The sequence below is a fragment of the Candoia aspera genome, chromosome 1 (assembly GCF_035149785.1).
Source record: "Candoia aspera isolate rCanAsp1 chromosome 1, rCanAsp1.hap2, whole genome shotgun sequence".
Lineage (NCBI taxonomy): Eukaryota > Metazoa > Chordata > Lepidosauria > Squamata > Boidae > Candoia > Candoia aspera.
In genome coordinates, this window is record NC_086153.1 from 115,468,888 (window position 1) to 115,485,582 (window position 16,695).

At 40.2% G+C, this 16,695-nt stretch overlaps 1 protein-coding gene across 2 annotated transcripts in view; it reads left to right on the forward strand.

The window, feature by feature from the left end:
- The first annotated feature begins 11,883 nt into the window (after positions 1-11,883).
- The window catches only part of RNGTT (RNA guanylyltransferase and 5'-phosphatase), a 143,988-nt gene continuing 139,176 nt past the window's right edge, over positions 11,884-16,695 (forward strand). The window contains exons 1-2 of one of the 2 annotated variants that reach the window (XM_063312263.1): positions 11,884-12,105; positions 15,708-15,817. In XM_063312263.1, the coding sequence (XP_063168333.1) occupies positions 12,042-12,105; positions 15,708-15,817 (174 nt within the window). In that variant the 5' untranslated portion in view covers positions 11,884-12,041. The remainder of the gene's footprint in view (positions 12,106-15,707; positions 15,818-16,695) is intronic. The other variant, XM_063312254.1, reaches the window with a different exon arrangement.

A 16,695-nucleotide genomic window follows, 5' to 3' on the forward strand; every position in this document is an offset into this window, starting at 1 on the left:
CCCCACCCCCCAGTTCAGTATTGCCTTGTCCCCCACTCTCTTCAGCAGTAGCTATCTTTGCTTTGGAAACAACAACCAAAGTCTTTCCTCTCCACCTTTAATATTGATGAATCACATGAATGTTGTATTTTGTGGGCTGGAACTAAACGGTCTTTGGATTGTAAGGGTTGCCTTTCTGGACAAATGTACAGTACATGAAATATTGGAAGGGCTCTGATGCAGATTAGATCTGCATAAAGCACTTAGTGGTGAAGAAAAAAATGGTACACATTTTCTATGGGAGACCACAAAATGATAACACTGAATATATTCTGTTCAGTGTGTGATGGACAGCAGTCCCTAAGAACTGAATTGAGAAGCATCAGTTACTTCTGGATGTGTACATATTTCTTTTGGCTCATTTTCTAATAAGAAAATTTCACAGTAAAATATGCAGAATGTGTTCACTAAGGGCAAAGGTGGATGGGATGGACATACAAGTGATGTTTCTCATACCCTCTTGAAATTTCTGAAAACCTGCTTTTTATTGTGGTTTTTGTGAATCAGTTCTTGGCTGATAGCCAACTGACTGTGTGAAAACCACTTTAAACTATAAATTTTCATACATATGATTTAGTTTTAGATTTATCTCCTGATTTTCTCCCAGGACTCAAGGTATCTTACAAAGACTGCTACCTCATGTTGGGCTGAGAGATAGTGACTGACTAGAGTCACCCAATATGTTTCTATGGCTGTGGTCCCAGTCCAATACCTTTGCCAATGCACATGTGCATGCACGCACACACACACTTTTATTTATTTATTTATTTGTTTATTTATTTATCATATTTTTAGCACTGCCCATCTCCCCCACATGGGGGACCCTGGGCAGTACACAATAAAAACAATTTAAAATTCAATAAAATCATAAATAATCAATAATATAAAATGCGATGAAATCCAAGTAATGGCAGATCTAATTCAGCCCATAAGGGGATAAGACTGGTCTTGGTAGGACTAGGGAACCAACCAGCCCCAAGAATGGCTCTTACTTTCCCCATTCCAAGCCTGGTGGCAAAACCAGTTCTTCAGCTGTTTTCTGAAGTCCAGGAGGGAAGGGGCTAACCTCACTTCTGGGGGAAGGGTGTTCCAAAGGGCAGGGGCTGTTGCAGAGAAGGCCCGCCTCCTGGACCCCACCAGATGGAATTCTCTTACAGACAGGGTCCGAAGCATGCCCTCTCTGCACGACTGGGTGGGATGGGTTGATGTAATGGGGATGAGACGGTCCCTTAGGTAACCTGAACCCATGCCATGCAGGGCTTTAGAGGTCATAACCAACACCTTGAATTGGACCTGGAAGCAAACTGAAACCCAATGCAGCTCTTGGAGCAAAGGAGTTATATGTGCTGATCTTGAAGCACCTAAAATATATTCCCTCCCTCCCTCCCTCCCTCCCTCCCTCTGGAATATGTTATTCTATTTTTGATGATCCTGACAAATAGACTTTACAAGTACTGGGTTGTTTCAAAAACTTGCCAAGATATTTAATGTGAGAAAGCAGTGGATTCATGACATGGACATGCACATCATACATTTTTATCAATGCACTTTGAAATGAAAAGTCTATCTTTAACTAGATTACCCACCATTTTCTTTTAATCAAAATAAAGAGCTTTTAGGCAGCATTATCTGTCAGCTTGGGTAATATTGTCTTTGTCTTATACTTACATTTTAATTCTACTTTCTGACCCAGAATTCATCTTCCTTGACAAAAACAGTTATACAGTTCTTTTGTTATTCTCAGCATATTTGTCAAGCAATCCTATGGTATATCCAAATAAAAGTTGAGGATGCTCTGTCAAGAATGGAGATACAGTAAGATTATAAAAAGCTATAAGAAAATCCAATATTAGTAAGAGGTCAATTTCATATGTGACATTTTGTTTGTATCTGAACCTTTTATCTGAACTTTTTGCTGAGCAAGGGGGGAGTGAAATGTATTTTAAAGCAATTGTACACTAACAGCCGGGGATTTCCTGTTTGTGTTAACATAATTAGAAGTGACGCTGCATTGCATGTGGATGATTACTGGCATTTACGTAGTACTGGGAGTTGGTTACAACATTCATGTGTCAGCAAAAGAGGGATGAATTCTCTGTCGGCCTCATAGAAAATATGTGATAAGGCTGCAGGAAACTGATTGCCTCGAAACCAGCTTTGTTCAGAGCATATCCAGCCACAATTTTCTTTTTTAAGAAATAGGCAGGAGGATCCTGGATCAAAATGACTTAGTTTCTGTCTCCAGTCAAAGCACTATGGAATTTCTATATAAGGATTCATTTGCTTTGCTGGATTTGGGAAAGATACAGCTTTAAGTGAGAGCACCTTCTAACTGAAGTGTACCTTTATGAAATGGTTTCTTCTAATCTTAGGATCAGACATTTTGCTCTCTGTAATGTTTAATCAATGGTCAAGACACAAAATAGATGAAAAATAACCAGGAAGGCAAATTTCGTTCAGCTGTAGAATCTGAAGCCTATGGAATGTTTGCTTCCATAGCAGGAAGTTTAAATGTTATTGTCCCTGTTTTTTCACATTGGCACCATTCCACTGATTTGTTGTTACACTGAATAACTGGGAAAATGGGGCATTCATAATTGGATTCCAATTATATTAATAGTATTTTTATAACTGATCAAATTAATGGGGTGAATATTGTTGGATTGAGTTGAGATACTTTTTTGCCACAGTATATGCACACTCATAATATATTTTTTCCTTTCTTTTATTTGAAATCAACAGTCTTGTTCCCATAGCTGCATCTTACATTTCCACAGTCCGTCTCTTTGAAAGTAGTTTTAATCTATTTTTTGTATGTGTGTGTGTGTGCGCGCGCGTGCGCAAGTTAAAGGACATATCTCCACTTGCGGCTAACCACCATACTCTGCCAACATCTTTTGTTCCGCTGTCTTCCCATAAAACTAATTTCTCTTTGTGATCAGTAGTGGGCGGTGTCAGAGCTGCGCTTACTGGCTGTTGCAGGCACACCCTTGCTCCTTGGTCAGACCTGTCACTCTTGTGCTGCTGTTTCCCTAAAGAGCTGGATTTGCTGATGTTTTATCAGAATTGCACAATAACACTGGACTGATCAGCTGGATGTACTCTTATGTGTTTTAACTCCATGTCTGAAATAGTAGAATGACACAACCAACAATTCCTCTGTGGCTTCCCCAACAGAGAACAGTGGAATCTAGAATTCTGAAAAAACAAAAAAGAAGAATAATGAAACCAAAACAAAACTGATGCTTGTGACTCCACTCCCTTCATGACTCCAATCTGGGCTTTTAAAACTCAAGTTATGACAGTATAGACGGAGGAAGGAGCCTGGAGATGACAGACTTCTGCAGTCAGATACTACTGTACCGCTTAGATTGGCAGGTTTTTTTTTTTAAACTAGCTGGTGATGTGCTGAATTAGGCTGACCATACTTCCTTGAGACAAAAACAGGACATTGGGATGGCAAAATAGGGCAGGGCTGGGCATGGGCTGGATCAGCAGGCAGGAACTTCTCCAGTTTTCTCTGGCTGGGAATCTTCAGATTCCTTTGTTTGCGAGAGGCAAGGCTGGGCTGGAGAGTCTAGTAAACGGTTGTCCCCAACAAGCCGTTCCTCCTCTGGCTGTGCTTTTACGTTCGTTTCTTCCCGCCCTTTCAAGGCAGGAGCCAATTGGCTCACCCTTTGATCACCGCCTATCAGCTGATCCTGTTTTTTTCTTTTTAGGTTTCCCGCCGGGTTGAGCTCTGTGGCTTTTTTCCTGCCATTTCTGCTGAGCTCCCCCACCTTCCACTCAAAGTCAGACTGTATTCTGACAGGTTCGTGGGAACTTTCAAATTTTTAAGTAAGGTTTTTAAGAAAATGGAACAAAATTTATATTAAAATGATGGGATGGTCTGGAAATGTTAAAAAAACAGGACTGTCCCGTTCAAAACGGGACATATGGTCAGCCTATGCTGAATAGGAAAGGCAGCAAAGCCAGAGGAATCTGCCAATTACATGGCTTATTATGTCCTGCATATCAAAATCAGCAAAACTTCATTCAGCAGTGTGTCAGAGCAGATGCAATGCTGGATAGGGATCAGCAGTGGGGACAGGAAATTCATGGTGATACAGTTTTCTGCTGATTCAAGGATGGGTGGTTAGCACTTCCACTCAGTAGGGAGGAAAAGCACAAAATATAAGAAGGAAAACACATGTGCTATTGAGGGAGGGCTATTTTAGCAAAATAATTGTCTAAACATTTCCTTGAAATGTTGCTTAACAAACCAGCAGACAATGCTCAGATGTACAAGAGAGATTATCCCAACTTCAACAGCTCTTCCAAATGAATCCTTAAAAACCTGAAAAAAGATAGCAAATCTTGATTGATTAATGTGCCATCGAGTTATTGCCAACTCTTAGCGACCACATAGATAGATTTTTCCCCATGATGATCTGTCCCTAACCTGGTCTTTCAGCTCTTCCCATGGTACACTCATCGCCACCGTAACTGAGTCCAGCCACTTTGGTGATGGTCATGCTCTTCTTCTCTTACCTTCTCTTACCTTTCCCAGCATTAGAGCCTTCTCCAGAGCATTGGGTCTTTGCATAATGTGTCCAAAGTAGGATAATTTGAGCCTGGTCATTTGTGCCTTGAGTGAGAACCCTGGGTTGATTTGTTCAATGATCCATTTATTTGTTTTCTTGGCTGTCCACGATATTCTCAGAAGTCTTTTCCAACACCAAAGTTAAAAACTATCAATACTCTTCCTATCCTGTTTGTTCAAAGTTCATAGCACATCTATCCAGCTGTTATTTGCATAATGGCCTTGTTTAGAGGGGTCATTACCCAGTGCTTTAAATCAAGTTTCAAAGCAAAGTTTAGCTGGAGTTTTACTCCTTTTCTCTATTTCCTCATCAGTTAGTCATCAGTGTAATCTTGAGGTCACCATCCACAAGTCAAGTTGGTTGACTATGGATTATTCCCTTTCTTTCAGATTGCTACACTCTCTCATGTGCTACCACTGTAGCCCTTTACACTGAGCTTCTGGAACCTCCCTATCTCAAGCACATCATTCTGTCTCTGTAATAAACAGGGAGTGAAGGTTTGTCAAAATACATGGTAACACTATGCATTAAACCCATTCAGACCAGGGGACTTTTCCTGGTTTTAATTTTTAAATCCCATAAACTCATTTTCAGCAATTTAATTAAAGTTTCACAAAAGGATCTATTAAGCACTGATGTAATCCAGGCTTGAGTAGAAAAATCCCTGAAAATGTCTATGTCTGAAGGATTAGACTCCATCTGGTCTTCCAAACAAAAGCACAATCCAGGTAAGGAGGTAAGATGAGCCCTTTTCGATCACACAATAATATAATTGGGACTTGCAACTGAAAGCAATTTCAGTCCTTCCCTGTGCCAGTGGGACTATATCTGTAATCAATGTGTGCCACTTCAGAACGAAAACACACCATTGTCTTTTACTCAAAGGGGTGGTCTGCGCTCCCATTGATCTTAGCTTGGCCATCCTCCCAGTTCCTGGGATTCTATCATACCTTTCCACTGACATGATTAGGTAAAGAATGTAATTTGAATCAAGCTTGATTCTTGGTGTCTGTAGGGATATTTTTGTTAGATGTTTTTGTCCCACCTTTATTATTTTTTATAAATAACTCAAGGTGGGGAACATACCTAATCTTCCTCCTCCTATTTTCCCCACAACAACAACCCGGTGGGGTGGGGTGGGCGGAGAGAGAGTGACTGGCCCAAGGACACCCAGCCAGCTTTCATGCCTAAGGTGGGACTAGAACTCTCAGTCTCCTGGTTTCTAGCCTGGTGCCTTAACCACTAGACCAAACTGGCTCCCTTTTTCTTTTTCTTTGCAGTTAACTGGGCAACAATATGGAAGGTGGTTGCCATTCTGTTCTTTTGCATTTTGGTTTTATTTTTACACCACAGGCTAGCTGACAGCCCAGGAATTTCCTGGTGGTTTTTCCTTCCGATACAAATCAGGTCTGACCCTGCTTAGCTTCTTCTGCTATGAGCCAAAGTCAGTCACTGTAGGTGCTGCCATACTGATTGGGCTGGGATTAGGTAAGGAGCACAAATGCAGAACTGGCCTCCCATCAGCATTAGGAGTTTGGTAGGCAATAGAGATTGCCATCATGGTGAGTTCTGAAACTTGGGGAAATACTATCAATTTATTAAAGAGGGAGAAAGGACCTGGTTTTAAATATAAACCTGAGGGTATAGTATAAATCATTTGGTACTGGCTAGTGATTCTCTGCAAACTCTAGATTTGAATCATAAAAATATGCCCTGCTTTGCTGTCCTGATATCTAAATAATGGTAGTTTCTGACATGTTTTAAATTGGATTCTTGTTTGCTTCTGCTCTTCCCTTCCTCTTCTTGTGTTTGCACTGTGTAGTCTGCTAGCCAGAGCATCCAACCTCATGTACAGTATATGATATGTTTCTCAAAACCATCATCATCCCTGGCTATGTGCAGACGGTCACCATGGGAGAAGGGTCATAAAGGGTCCCAGTTAAATGGGGAAAGACATTTGAAAATGTCTTTTCTTCTCCAGATTTACTGATTATCTTTGGAACATCCACTTTTTGGATTTATTCCATAAATACCCATAAAGTGGAGTAGTTTTCTCCCTTTCCCCTGCCATTTGATGGCTGCCTGGATTTTTGCAGCCTGGATATTGTAGCCCTATACTGTATATGAAGCACTTGGGGGAAGCAGGCATGTCCCTTGCCCTCCCTGCCCCTCAAATCCACTTCCCATCCAAGATAAGATGTTGTCATGAGCACCGTTGAGCTGACTGTGTCAGCACAACGGCACACATAACAATACCAAGGAAGCAGGGGCAAGGGATTAAGAGATATGCAAGCAACGCACAAAGACAGGCAACAGACACCGGCAACAAAGTAACGACTCCAGCTGGAAAGATCCAATCGAGAAGATACATTGTTGCAAAGGGTGAAACTGACAACGCCTGAGCACAAGGCACGCCCGGAGCTGTCAACGGAAGCGCAGAAGGTTATTGCCCGGCTTAAAGTCATCACCGGCCGGAGGAGAAAGATTAAGCAAGACGCCCGGGGCACCAGCAGGGGCCCCGCGACCCCTCACCCACCGGCAACGGGACATTTGGGGCTCGGGGATCTACGCAACGGAGGGAAGGGGGAGCACTGACCGGCGCGGGCTATTTAAATCCCGTACCGGCGCGCTCCCTCCACTCTCAGCTTTTAACTAGGCATGCACTATACTTGAATAAACCCAGAACCTGATTTTTCCTAAATTGGCGTCTGTGTCTTATTGAGTAGCAGGCAGAGCCTGACAGATGTGCTTTGCTCCTACCCTAAAGGGGGATGGACCTGGGCTGGAGTTCTAGCTCTGGTTGCTCACCTGGCCAGCATGTGGTGACAGCCCTCTCCTTGAGCCATTACAAGTCTTGAGGAGTCTTGAGTAGATGCCCTTCCCATTCCCACTTACTATGATGGCACAGCTCTGCTGCTTTCCCACACTGCCCAGGCATGCAGCGAGCCAAGGATGCAGAAGCTCCCAACTTTGCTCAGATTGCCTTTACCTCTACCGTCAGCAGAGGACTATTGGATAGAGCCAGCCCCCTGATTGTCCATGAAGAGCCCGACCAGTGAAGTTGCCTACCTGATGGTCAGTAGGCGATGGCAACCACCCCATCTGTTAGGCAGCCCCTGGCAAGATGCCAGGTTCACTCAAGTGGTAGCAACTCCACTGAGCTTCTTTTACAAACTGAAATGGCGTTTTGCAAAATTTAGACTAACATTACTTTGTACAACAGTTAGCTTTACAAAATCATTTTAGATAAAGAATTCTACTTCCTAGCTGCTTATGCAAAACTGATAAATTATCAGTTAGAAAGTAATTTTGTTTTTCTTTTTGGAAAATATATCCTCTTGAATAATAAGACCTCTAATCAGAGCTTCAAAAAGCACAGCCAGATGGTTGCATTGAAATGCTATCTTCTACTCTTTGAACCAGCAGGAAGAAAAAGCTGTCCCGATTGTCAAGCCCTATTGTGTTACTATAAGGAAGTCAGCAGTTGGTGCTATGCCTGCTGTTTGTGGGCAATGTGATGAACAATCCTATCACATCCAAGATCCATGCTAGGAGTTTTTAAAGGTCTCGGTTATTGCTTATTTCCATCTGAAATTATGTGTATTAACATTTTTTTTAATGCTTTATTTTCATTTTGCTGCTTACCAAATATGGAAAGATAGGATGTAAATATTTGAGTTAAAAATGCCAATAGAAAAAGAATACTTTACAATATTAGCTTATACCCATCTACCCTAAAGTAAAGTCTGCTGACTTTAATAAGGCACAATAAGGCATTAATATGGCATATGTCCAGCTATGTGCATAAGGAACTGCATCACGTTCAAAGAATAACAAGTGAGCACAAGAACATGGCCCCCAAAAAGGCTACAAATAAATGTAGGAGAAAAAGTAAATCACAATTGCTTATCTGCATATTGAAGACTGTTTATTCATAATAAGATAAATCATAATAATCTTCAGGTTCATATACTTTAAAGTTAAAATCATCTTTTTGACAGGACACAGAATGTTTTTTATTTACCATGTTGCCCGATGACGACAACCCTGGATGATACACTGCCTGTTTAAATAACTGCCTTATTGTATAATCCAATATATTGTAAAAAATCAGATAATAAGATACTACAGCATTTGAATGGTTACAGTTGATATCTGAGTCTTAACATCCCACTCCTTCAGTTTTGCAATAATTTTGTTTTTGGTGTGTGAATAGGTGGAATTAGGTTGCCACCTACTGATCTGTAGCTCAGATGTAAATACACAAAGAAAAGTTTCCCAAAAAGATCTTTAGAGTTAACTCAGTTCTTGCTGGGTAAAAATAGGGGCTGTTGGGATTCTAAAATTCTGCTAATAAAATGCATTGCGCTTATTGATAATGATGATGATAATGGTAGTTTTGTAAGCCACCCATATATTTTAGGTAGCTTTTGTTTTAATTTCTTAAATCACAGGTACTGTATTTATTGATCATTATTACCTGAACATTTATGTTTATTGTTTTTTTAAATAAAAAAATACATATTTATTTATTTTAAAACCAAAACACTAACCTGACACTTTGCTGCTCTGGGGAAAAAAAATCTTGTATGAACCCAGTTATTTGTTTACCAAACTGCTGTATTTTCTTTCTTTCTTTCTTTCTTTCTTTCTTTCTTTCTTTCTTTCTTTCTTTCTTTCTTTTTCTTTCTTTCTCTCTCTCTCTCTCTCTCTTTCCTTCCTTCCTTCCTTCCTTCCTTCCTTCCTTCCTTCCTTCCTTCCTTCCTTCCTTCCTTGTTTATATTGTTTTATTATAAAGCACAAGTAGTACATTATATTATTTGGATATAATGGTATTTACATAGTGTTGACTGGAGATTATTAAAACTTTTATGATTTACATAGCTAAACCTTTAAAGATAAAGAAAAAAAGAAAGTTTGTCAATATTAACTGTGATTTCTAAAATGTTAATGTTGTTAAGCATAAGGTTGCTTACATTTTACATCTAAAACTGATTGTGGCATTGATAAACAAATACATTAAATTGTTATATAATAAAGTTTTCTATCTTAAGCTTAATGCTTAATACTAAGGTTTCCACTGTACTGTTGCTTATTGTTGTTTATGCATGTTAGAAAAAAGAAAACAAAAACAAACAAACAAAAGTTTAAAAACTTATTTGGTTTCTAACTTGCCGCTTCTTGTGCCTCTACCAATTTGTTGTGTTTATAAGCATTTCATTTCTTTATTGTTAATACATATTCTGATTATTTTAGTACAATTAAATTGTAATGCAGGCATTTTAGAGAATGAATAGGAAACTTTACTGAAGACAGAAGAATGGGCAAAAATGAAGTCATAACTTTGCCAACAAAGGAACATGTTGGAATATTTTTCTTATATGTTTATAATAAGGAAAGATTGTATAGGAAAGATAGTAATGCTGGTTCCTGTCAATATAAACAAATATATCATATAACAAATCTATATAAATAAATATATCATATAGCAAAATCTATGTAAAGGAAGACATATATCTTATGCATGAAAAAACATATGTATAGGAAAGATAAAATTCCCTTTATTTTAGCTCTAAAGAGACATCTGTTTAACTATAAATAAGGAATTTTGCTGTAAGGAATAGGAAGGGAAGGAAGGGTTGCACAGGAGGAAGATGTTCATGCTGATAGAGCAGAAACTATTGTAATAAGCTAATACATTCCATTCTATTGATAATGATTGGCTAAAATCTTTGAAAATTCCTATAAAAAGGGAGACAGAAAGGCAGTCCTGCATGGCTGCCCATCTAAAACTACAACTTTGGATTGAATACATGTATTTTCTTTGACTCTCCACTGATCATCTGGTGATTTTTATTAAATTTCTGGCTTGGGAAACGAACAGAGAAAAAAGAAGGGGTCTGATCTTTCTGACAGTACAGTAAGGAGAAATAGGATCAGCTGGAAAACTGGAAAACAGAACAGACAAAATGGCTGTAGGCTGCCAAGAAATAGGTAAAATGAACAGGAAAACAGCTTGCTGCGTTGATAGAAGCAACGGCTGGATGAGATCCAGAGAGAGCTAAGCTGATTATCCCCATGAAGGATGCTTGAGGCCGCCAGTGGCCTGAAAGCTCTGACCTGCCTCTGCCTGAGAGATGGCATTTGAGTAGGGCTACTGTAACTGGCTGTAAAAACCCACATGTCTACAAGATGTAAGTTTTCTGTGTCTCTGCTTGCCATTTTTGCAGCTCAGATATTTATTTATTTATCAATTTTTTATCACAGCCCATCTTCCCACCAAAGGAGGGACTCTGGGCGGTTTACAATAAAAAAACCATGTTAAAATTCAAAACAATTATAAATACAAAATACAGTAAGAATAAAAATTTGATAAAATCTAGATGGCTAAAGTGTGTGAGCATAAGGGCCATTCTAGGATCATTCAGGGCACCAACCATCCCCAGGAGTGGCTATTCCTCTTCCTACTCCAGGCCTGCTGACAAAACCAGATTTTTAATTTTTTATGGAAGTCCAGGAGCGAGGAGGCCTGTCTCACCTCCGGGGGAAGAATGTTCCAAAGGGCAGGAGTTACTGAATATTCCAAAGGGTGGGAGCTATGGCAGGCCATGTGAGTATCAACAAGGACATTATGAACATTAAATCATCTTTTTAATAAAACTTAATTGGTCTTGGTGCTTATGGTATGAATACTTCATAGTATGAAACATCTGAACACACTCACTTCAAAGGAAGTCTGATCACCCTGAAAGGCCCGTCATAGTGCAGAAAAAGTTACTCTAAATATTTGGTCACTTTCATCTCCTTCTTCAATCATCTGGCCCTACCAAAGTTTCACTGACCTGGCTTTGTTCCTGTGTGAAATCCAGAGTCAGGAATTGTTTTGGAGGTTTTTACAGGAATATAAATATTTAAAATGAGAAAAAATGAGTGCAGATTCCTATGTTTTTCAAACTTGGCACCTTTTAAGATGTGTGGACTTCAACTCTCAGAATTCCCCACTCTGGCTTAAAGTTGCCCCACACATCTTAAAGTTGCCAAGTTTGAAAAACACTGATTTACAGTGTGTTTAAGTGTGTGATTACCACAACGGAAATTCCTAAACCAAGCTCAGAGATAAAACGCGTGTACTCTTTCTCTTTCTGTCTCTGTAGGAAAAAACATGACCTTTCCCACAGAGAGTCGTACTGCCATAGAGACCAACCACCCCTCCCTTCTTGAGATGGCAGAGCGGTCGCGGCGGAAGGGATCCCGGAAGCGGAACCGGTTACGGTCAGCCGCGGGGCATTGTGGCTTGGCGGCGTTAACTGCGGGACGAAGTGGCTGAAGCGACTGTTGACGGGGACCTGCGAGTCCCGTCGCCTCTAACGGCGAGTGCTTCCGACAGTAGCGGCTGTGGCTAGTGCCTTCGGCCCTGCTATGTCCTTCAACAAGATCCCACCGCGGTGGCTGAACTGCCCGAGGCGCGGACAGCCCGTGGCAGGTAAGCTGTGGTGGGACGATTGACGGGGTGCCAGGCTTTGATAAGAGAGCCTGTCGCGTGGAGCGTGGCCTCCTCCGGGTACCTCGCCGTCTTGTCAAGCTCTGTGCTGCTTGAGCGTCTCTTGCGCATGTGGAGGACTGAGCAGCTGCCTCATGTCTTATTGACATCTTCTGTCCGTTGGACCAGTAGGCTTATTCGTATGGGTAAATCATTGTTCTGTACCACGATCAACTGGTGATGAGTGTTGAGCTTCATTTTAGAGGAGGGAGCAAAGAGAAGTTTCCTCTTCTGCCGTTTGGGTAGTATTTCTGTGAAATGTAGGGGAAGTGCAGACATTTAACTTCCTTGCTTTGAAGGAAGGATAGGAAAGAGCCTTTTCTGTAATGTGTGAATACATTCAGGTATTAATTCACCAAACCCATTACAAGTAACATAAGCATAAATAACCCCAAGCTTGATAGGAGCAAACCAGTGAATTACCAGCTTTGGATCAAGTATACCTCCCAATTAAAGGCTTAGTTCAGACTCTGAACGCAACTGGCCCATTTGTGGTCCCAAATCAGAAAATTGAGCCATGCTGCACAAATAGCAGGGACAGCTTCTTGCCTGCCTTAGACGAGGGGGGAAGGGAATTGGAAAAATTATTTGGGACACTTAGTTATGCTAGTTGATTTAATCCTTTAAAGTAAAACATTAGCTCTAACTAATAGCACAACTAAGCCCAGTTCCTTCGTAATTGAAAAGGCAAACATCCACAGGCCACACTTTGTCTAAAATAAATTCAGGAGAGATTGTTTCAGCCCAGGCACCTCTTGTTTGCTAAATTTAACATTGATGTTCAGTTTATTGATTGCTGTTATCATGTCTGGGTTGCTGACCAGAGATCTTGTTTAGAATGACTCAGACCCTCCTAGGGAGGGGGATCAGAAGAACCTCTTAAGGACTGCAGTGAGAACATTATAGAATCTGATAAAATCATTTAGATTTGGCTTAAGTTATACTCTGGCTGGGCTGGTTCTACTGTGTTGGCTGAGGCAGGATCTTTGTTATCTGAGAAAATTTTGAGCCTGTGCATCTTAAGGAAGTGGACAGGATTCTAAGGGCTGTTAGTGCAGCAGTCAGTGTGATGTGTCTATGTCTTTCTGGCTGGTTAAGGCTACTCAGGAGGTGACATATAGTTGGGCCCAATGAGTGAGGGGTAGTACCTCCTGCCTTGAAGAAGGCAATGGTGCATCCCCTCCTCAAGAAGCTATCTCTGGATCCCACAGTATTGGATAATTTCTAACCAGTCTCCAACCGTTCCTTTTGGGTATGTTTGTGGAGAAATGGTAGAGCTCCAACTCTAAAGGACCTTGGAGGAACCACATTATCTAGACCCTTTTTGGTCAGGGTTTAGACTTTGTTATAGCACTGAAACAGCACTGATGGTGTATACCTCTGGTGGGACTGGGATAGCAGTGGTGCAACTCTCCTGGTCATTCTTGATCTGTCAGTGGCTTTCAGTACCATTATTTATGGTATCTTTCTGAAATGGTTCTGAGGGTGGGGAGTGGAGACATTCTGTTGCAGTGGTTTTCTTCCTTTCTCTAGGATCAGTTCCAGTTGATGTTGGTGGACAGAGATTGAACCTGAGTCCTTGCTTTGTGTAGTTCCTCATGTCTCAGCTTTCTTCTCACTCATATTTAACATCTATGTGAGGGTGGTGGGTGAAGTCATCCAATGACATGGGGTCAGGTATCAACAATGCATGTATGATTCTCAGTTGTATATCTCAATCCCAGACTGACCAAGTGATGCTGTTGAGGTTCTGTCTTAGTGCCTGCAGGCTGTTAGAGTCTAGATGGGGAGAAACAAGCTTAGACTGAATTGTAGCAAGACTAAGTGGTTGTGAGTTCAAGAATCCTTTATTTCTGGTGGCTCTCTAGCTCTAGATAGGGCTGCATTTCCCCAGACAAAACCAATACACAATTTGAGGTCCTTGTGATTCTCAGTTCTCAGTAGCCATAGCTGAGAGGGCCTTTGCATAGATCTGCTTGTGCATTGGTTGCACCCTTTTCTGGAGTAGAATACTCTTCTCATAGTCACTTACGTTTGTGTACCTCTTCTTTGAATTAGTGCAATAGACTTTACGTGGGGATACCCTTGAAGGCCACTTGGAAGCTGCAGTAGATCCAGTATGTGGTGGCATGAAAAGTTATGGGTATATCTTGGTTCACCTATGTGATACCTCCCTTTGTGAGCTGCACTAGTTACCAGTTGGCTTCCAGTTGCAATTCAAGGTGCTGGTTGTCATCTGTAAAGCCTTTCCTGGCTTATGGACTGGATATTTATAGAAACACTTGTTTCCAATCATTTATGCCTATCCTATAAGATCTGGCAGGTTGACATGTTCCTGGTCCATCAACAAAGCAATGACATCTTATGAAATTTCAGGCCTTCTCAGCCACTGGTCTCCCTGAGGAGTTCATGATCTCCCTGATCTTGCTGCCTCTTAGGAAAGCCTTAAAACTTGGCTTTTCTAGCAGGCCCTAGGCCAGGGCCATTCATAAGGCTGCATTAGCATTATAATATTTTGATTTTGTGTATATTTTTGTATGTTTTTTTCTGTATGTTTAATTCTTTCTATATGTATTTTTGCAGTGTTTTGGTTTTATCAGTTTCCTTATGGTTAATTTTTGTAATGCATTTTTAATTTCTTATATGTTGCCCTGAATTGTTCTGATTAGGCAGCTTATAAATTGAATAGATAAATACATGGATTGAATATTATTTCTCATTGTATGGATCCATTTAATTTTATAGTTTCCAGAGATTCATATTTAGTGAATACTGGAATAACTTTGATAATAATACAGTAATACATAAAATCCCAAAAGCTATTGGTTAAAAACTAATGTTTTAAAAATGTATGCAATCAAAGTAAACTGCAGCCAGTAGAACACTTGCAAAGTTATTGTAATGATGTGGCTTGGGTATGGACAGCCATATTCTGGACTAACTAAAGCTAAATTTCTGGGACAGTCACACGTTGAATGCTGTATGGTAATCAAGTTGAGAAGTCATGCTTTCTTGTTGACAGTTATGCCATTAGTTAAACCTGATGAAGCACTTTATTTTCCATGGCTATCATCTGATAATTCAGTAGCTAGGCCAGATCCAAAGTTTACTTGTATTCTTTTATTTCAGGAGAGGTATAGTTAGTACTACTTCCATAATTTTTTGTCCCTAAGCAGCTCCATGTTATCTGAATTGAATTTTGGACTATTCACCCTCATATACTTTGTTATTTATTTTAAACAGATACAGGTTTAGGCATTAATTGGATATGGCTAATAAAGAGTAACACAGTTAGTTGTCTGGGTGCTTTCAGAGCATTCATAATGGATGGGAAATTATTTAATAATGCTTTTTAGTGATATGATACTGGATTTTGCACTACAGTATTTTATTTTGCGTAGTTTACAGTTACAGATATTTAGTTATGTCATAAACTGCTGTAGTTCTTTCTCCTAATGAGGAATTTTAATTAAGATTCAGAATTTTTTTTGAGACTTTCATGTTCATTACATGCATTTCTTTTTGTTTAAATTGTGGCCAAACAGGAACATTTTTACCTCTGAAGACAATGCTAGGACCAAAATATGATGATCGAGTTCCTGAAGAGTGTCGTTTCTATCCCTGTATGTTATCCAACTATTTAAAGAGTCTCAAGGTAGAGGATATAATTGAATTTTTCTTTACTATCTAAATAATGTTTTTTTTTACTATTTTACCAACGTTTTTTTTTCTCTGAGAATGCTAACTTTAGAAATATCTAGTTAAGAAGATTATTGGTTGTTGGGGTCATTGCAGAGGATGAATCAGTGGAGAGAAGCAGCATAGATATAACTATTTTATTTTATTTTATTTATTTTATTTTATTTTATTTTCTATCCCACCCTTATTATTTTTACAAATAACTCAAGGCAGTGAACATACCTAATACTCCTTCCTCCTCCTATTTTCCCCACAACAACAACCCTGTGAGGTGAGTTGGCCTGAGCGAGAGGGACTGGCCCAGGTCACCCAGCCAGCTTTCATGCCTAAGGCGGGACTAGAACTCATGGACTCCTGGCTTCTAGCCCAGCACCTTAACCTCTAGACCAAACTGGCTCTCTAACTAACTAATAACTAACCTTTATTTCCATATTGTCTTATTTGTTTGTGTGTGTGTGTGTGTGTGCACGTGTATGTGTGTGTGTATTATCCATATATTATTTGCAATAGTTTTATTATGGGTGGAATACAATGCTTATTTTCCATGGACAGAACTGTAGCTAGGAGAATTGGGAGAAGGTGATTTTCCCCTCCCCTTCCTTCCCTCTGTGCCCCCCTTCCCAAATTGGTTTCAGAGGATTTCCCTAACACTAAAGCAGGAGGGAAGTGTACAGGCAGCAGGAAGAGGAGCCACACTTTCTCCTGACAAAGGCAGTTTCAGCAATGAGAGAGAAGCATTGGATTCCATCCTCTCTCTTGTAAATTCTGTATATATGAGGCTTGCAATAAAGTAAGTTGTGATACAAACAGCCATGTTATTTCCATAGTGTATCT